This window comes from Trifolium pratense, linkage group LG4 (assembly GCF_020283565.1).
Source record: "Trifolium pratense cultivar HEN17-A07 linkage group LG4, ARS_RC_1.1, whole genome shotgun sequence".
NCBI lineage: Eukaryota > Viridiplantae > Streptophyta > Magnoliopsida > Fabales > Fabaceae > Trifolium > Trifolium pratense.
In genome coordinates, this window is record NC_060062.1 from 31,061,235 (window position 1) to 31,067,234 (window position 6,000).

General features: G+C 33.0%; 1 protein-coding gene across 1 annotated transcript; it reads left to right on the top strand.

Annotated features, from left to right (window-relative positions):
* Positions 1-37: 37 nt before the first annotated feature.
* On the top strand, positions 38-5,319 carry LOC123921888 (UDP-glycosyltransferase 87A1-like). Its single transcript, XM_045974591.1, has 2 exons — positions 38-672; positions 4,121-5,319. The coding sequence occupies exons 1-2, from the start codon at positions 192-194 to the stop codon at positions 4,993-4,995; spliced, it is 1,356 nt and encodes a 451-aa protein (XP_045830547.1). The 5' UTR covers positions 38-191; the 3' UTR covers positions 4,996-5,319.
* The last annotated feature ends 681 nt before the right edge of the window (positions 5,320-6,000 follow it).

Consider the following 6,000-nt stretch of genomic DNA (forward strand, 5'->3'; position numbering starts at 1 on the left):
TCATTTTAAAACAAATGAAGTCTAAACAAAAAAACTAGTAATGACAGTGAAATCATCAAATCCAAAATAAAACAATTTTTAAAGCATTTTCTATGTTGTTTTTTACAGCAGAGTGCTAGTAATAGTAGTATTAGATCACAAAGAATCCACAACACAAACCACTCAACTCTCCCTAACCCATTTCTCCGGCAATGAACTTCTCCGGCGTGTCCCACGTGGTAGCGATGCCCTTTCCGGGAAGAGGACACATAAACCCTATGCTAAACTTCTGCAAAATCCTAGCATCAAGAAAACCCAACAAAATTCTCATCACCTTTGTAGTCACCGAGGAATGGCTCGGCTATATCGGCACCGATCCAAAGCCGGAAGCCATCCGCTTCGCTACAATTCCCAACGTGATTCCACCGGAGCGCGAGAAAGCAGCCAATTTTCCTGGATTCTATGAAGCCGTCATGACGAAGATGGAAGAGCCGTTTGAACGGCTTCTTGATCAGCTTGAGCCAACTGTGAATGCGATAATTGGTGATGTTGAGCTGCGGTGGCCTGTTGCTGTTGCTAATCGGAGGAATATTCCGGTGGCGGCGTTTTGGACCATGTCGGCGTCGTTTTACTCCATGTTACATCATCTTGATGTCTTTTCACGAACACATCAATTAACAGTTGATAAACTGGGTAATTACTCATTTGTTATAACTATTACTATTAATTTTAGTTCCTAATTTATTTTCTTAGGAGAAAAACATTATTTGTGCATATTAGGTGACTACTTCTCTACCCTCACATAAATTGAGGGTAGTTGTCCTATGCTGATGTGGCACCAATGAAATTCATCCACGTGTATTTAAGTCAAACATAATTAATTTTTTACCATAAATTATTTTGACTAATTTTATTTTCAATTAATTATATTTTATGTTACTAGTTTTCTTTAATTATATTTTAGACTATGTGTAAATATAACTAGAATTAATTTGATCATTGAATGATTGTTTCTAAACATTATATATTGATTCTAAAATATCAATGTTATTAGTAAAAAAAAAATCAATGTTATAGGCTCGAAAAAATAAATATATATCAATGTTAGTTTAAATAAAAATAATAAGAGAACAAAAACAACAAAGAAAAAAAAACTAATATCTCTAATTTAAATATACAATTCCACTTGTACATTTATTAAATGAAATCAAATAATGCTTCAAAAAAAATCAAATCAAATAATTTATGCTATTCCGGTGTAAATACTCCCTCCGTTTCAAATTATTTGTCGTTTTAGAAAAAAAAAATTGTTAACTATCTAAGTCACTCATGTAAATTCCAAATATTTAGGAGTAGTCGAAACCGTAAAAGATTTATATATTTGGAGAATTAAAGTTTGTTTTTTTAAGTTTTAAAAAAAAAATGTTTGTTTTTAAAAAAAAATGGTACATAACATATTAAATTTATTGAAAAGATAAAATGCATGGAAAAAAACAAATTAAGCTTATTGGTGAATTAAAATAAGGTATAATAGGAAATTAAGTGCAAAAATACACTTTCTTAATTTTATTTTTTTTCTAAAACGACAAGTAATTTGAAACAAAGGGAGTATATAGTATTTATTTTTTCAATCTCTTTAAATCATTGCATAGATTAACGTTGGTTGACATGATGTCGATCTTAGAAAGAAGAGGGGAAAAAATTAGGTTAAGTAATTAGGTTTAGGTTTGCGACAATGGTCCGACCTTTCTTTTAGTTCAGATGAACTATTTATATTTTTACTTGTGATCAATAGTTAAACCCTAAACCCTAAACAAGTTCAAGAGTTAGTTCGTCTTCTTATAATAGTCGAACCTTTTCTTTTTGACCGGATAAATTTCAGGTAGACCGCACTTGTGATCAGGCGAGCTCCCGTGTGTATGTTTTCCGACAATGGTCCGACCTTTCTTTTAGTTCAGATGAACTATTTATATTTTTACTTCTAAACAATTTAAAAATTAGTTCGTCTTCCTAATTTTCACCTAATTTCGTTTTGTCTTCTCTAAACTATTTAGTTTTCAATTTTTTCCTGATATGGACGACTAAAGAAAACAAAAACAAAATGACGATGAATAGGAATCACATTCTATGACATAACAGGAAAAAATAAGGAAAAAAAAAAGGAAAAAATATGCTAAAAAACATAACATCTAAGAAATTGAAAATAACAAGTTTTAGAATCTTGAAGAAATCCGGTAGATCGGTGGCGAAGGCTGCAGTAAAGATTGACATCGGATAACACAAAAGCGGAGGAGCCGTAGAATGCTAACATGACGGTGGTGGAGGTTGCGGCAGAGATTGAAAGCATTAAGAAGAAGAAGAAAGTTTTTTGACGATAAGAAGAAAGTTTTTTTTTTTTTTTTACGCGAAGAAGAAAGTTGTTTGAGACGTAATACAATTTGAAGAAGAAGCAAACAAATCAAAAGTAATTAGGTCCAAAATACAAATTCATAGAATATAATACATAAAATATAATTAATTGAAAATAAAAGTAGTCAAAATAATTTATGGTAAAAAATTAATTATGTTTGACTTAAATAAATGTGGATGAATTTCATTGGTGCCACATCATCATAGGGCACCTACCCTCAATTTATGTGAGGGTTAATTAGAAAAAACCTTTTTCAATCTTATAGTTATAGTGAGTATTGTTATCTGTAGACTGTAGTGCAATTTTTTAGGAAATAAACTCTTATTAGGAAAAGAATTGGAACATCACTGGATGACACAAGTCAATTAAATGTCAAGCATCAACTAATAATGCTAAATTTGATATATTTTTTTTTTTGGTTACTGCTAAATTTGATATTTATCAGTATTAGTCTTGCTATGTTAGAGGTTGGCCCGGTGGAGTGTGCTCCTCTATAGGTTCGAAACTTCGAATCCTGCCGGCGCCAATTACTGTATTGGGTCAGTCTATACTGAGCATTACTCTCAATTAATTCCCTCCCTCCCTCATGGTGGAATTGGTCCGTTGGATTAGTCGGTCTTTGAGCTAGTTACCGAGTGTGATTTTTTTTTTTTGAAATTTTTTTCAATATAAATATATAAAAGATTGACACAGACATCTAGTAAGCACTAGCACTAACCCGTCCATATTGATAATAAGTTGAGAACGTGAAATAATTGAAAGTAGACTAAATTGCACTTTTGACCCCATACCTTTCATAATACTAGCACTTTTGGCTTGTTAATTTTAGCCCCTTTTGCAAAAGGCGAACCCCCATTGATTTTGACCAAGTCAACACACACGTGGACAATGACTCACATGCCATGTCAGCAAGTCAATGCACATGTGGACATAGACTCACATGACATGCTGACGTGGCATGTGAGTCTTTGTTCACGTGTGCGTTGACTTGGTCAAAATCAATGGGTCAACCTTTTGCAAAATGGCTAAAATTAGGGGGCCAAAAGTGCTATTATGAAAGTTAGGGAACCAAAATTGCAAATTTGTGAAAGTTAGGCGGACAAAAGTGCATTTTAGCCTTGATAGTAATAAATGAAACTTTGAATTTTAGGAACTCTATAGTTTATACTTATGTAGCAGGGCACTACAAAGTTCCTAAAATTCGAAGTTTCATTTTGAAAGCAATAGTGAATACTAATTCCATTAGATTTTTGCTCAAAAAAAGGATATGGCAAGGGAAGTTTCACTCAACTGTAAACCACCAAAATGTAAGATATAGGTCTTTTAAAACAAAAGTTTAAGACAACTAATTTTTAATAACCTTAAAGATGCATTGTGGAGACTAATATTAGTGTTAAGTTATATTTGGCCTATATGAAGCTTAAAGATTCATTCTCTTGGTAATTTTCATAATAATATGTCAAACTACTTTTTGGCACTGGTAGATATTACTATCTTCTTAAAATAGACAGAGAATTAGTTGTAAGTTTGGGATTTTAGCAGTTAAGAATTTGGCTGAATAATCACAAGAATAGACTTTGAGAATTCATTGTTCAATTTCATTTTGTGGTGACTATATAGTTGTAATTATTGTGACGTAGTGATACTTTTATGTATTGCATGTCATCAGCAGAAGATTAATGCAATTTTACATGACTACATGTCTGATCTGTGCTGTTTTATTTAATGTAGATGAAAGAGCAGGGAATATGCCAGGAATTTCTTCACTTCATACAGAAGACCTTCGAACTGTACTTCACGAAAATGATCACCGTGTTTTGCAGCTTGCTTTGGAATGCATTTCCAAGGTGCCTAATGCAAATTATCTTCTCCTTACCACAGTGCAAGAGTTGGAAGCTGAAACAATTGATACCCTTAAATCTATATTCCCCTTCCCAATCTATCCTATCGGCCCTTCAATACCTTATTTAGAACTCGAAGAAAAAAACTTGGTAAACACTGATCATAGCCACGACTATATAAAATGGTTAGATTCTCAGCCTTCTGAATCAGTATTATACATTTCTTTAGGTAGTTTCCTTTCGGTGTCCAGTGCCCAAATGGACGTAATCGTCGAAGCACTAAACAGTAGCGGAATTCGGTATCTTTATGTGGCCCGTGGTGAAACGTCACGGTTGAAAGAAAAGTGTGGGGAAAAAGGCATGGTGATACCTTGGTGTGATCAACTCAAGGTGTTGTCTCATTCTTCTATAGGTGGATTTTTGAGCCATTGTGGATGGAATTCAACTTTGGAAACAGTTTTTGCTGGTGTGCCAATTTTGACATTTCCTCTTTTCTTGGATCAAGTTCCTAATAGCACTCAAATTGTAGATGAATGGAAAAATGGGTGGAAGGTAGATGTATCATTAAAGTTGGAGAGTGATGTGTTTCTATCAAAAGAAGATATAGAAGTTCTCGTTACGATGTTTATGGATATTGAAAGCCAAGAGGGAAGGAAAATCAGAGATAGAGCAAGAGAACTTAAGGCTATGTGTCGTAAAGCTATTGGCAAAGGTGGATCCTCAGATAGGAACCTCAATGCATTTATCAGCGACATTTCATCTTGAAGGTCACTACTAATTAAGCATTAGGTCTAGTGCAAGTAGTTAGTGTGCAGTGTGTGTGACTGTTGTATATTACGGAGTATCGAGTTTGATTCCTACTGATAAAAAATAATTCAAGGCACTGATCTGTTGAGAAGCTTTGGTTCAGTTACACAAATAAGCAATAAATTAATAGAGTGAAGGATATTGTAATTGACTGTTAAAATGTATTTAGATAAGTAACATTGTAAAATGTCATGAAATTGCAACTGAAAAGCTCTTTTATAGGTGAATTTGTACTTACACATTCAGCAATTTGATCTTATAAGAAAAATGTATTCTGCTGCATTATGCACATTTACTCATCAATGTTGAATAATGCAATGACTTTTGTTTCGAAGCATTGCATAACTGACAAAGATAATGCTTTGAATGGCACAGACTTTGTTACTGGTACAAGGGGGATACCATATACCTGTCACATAAACATGTTCAAGTGATGAAGTTATGCAATTTCAAAGTCATAAACAGCAAAACTTAAATTGTCTGTTGATAAAGTGGCTGGCATGTCAAATTTCAGCAAGGTTAATCTGGTTTGGGGTATCAAGTGGTTCCGGTCCCCTCATGAGATCCATGTTTGTTTAGGGTTTAAAACTTAGATGGCCTAGTTTAAAATCACACCTCATTCCTGTTTATTGGCAGACAAGTGAGTTGGTGGGTTGTCCCGTCAAACAAATTTGTTTTAAATTTTTTTTATTTTTATTTTTATTTTTTATTTTTTTTTATGTTTAGTTTGACACTTGTGTTATTAAAATAATTGTAAGCAAACATATTTATGAGAAAAATCGGCTTATGAGACAAATCAAACACATCTAACAACTAGAACATCGACCCGTGCGGTGCACGTGTCTAATTAGTTGTAAGATATATAATGATTAAATAAGATATGATAATTCAAATAATGTAAGGTATATGAAAAAAGTTGAATAACATTAAACGATAGTTCAACAATAATTTTGGATAAATATT

Excerpts from the sequence above, each read along its gene's own strand:
- LOC123921888 (XM_045974591.1), top strand. The coding sequence starts at position 192 with ATGAACTTCTCCGGCGTGTCCCACGTGGTAGCGATGCCCTTTCCGGGA. Across the intron at positions 673-4,120 it reads ATTAACAGTTGATAAACTGG|ATGAAAGAGCAGGGAATATG; the intron begins GTAATTACTCAT and ends TATTTAATGTAG.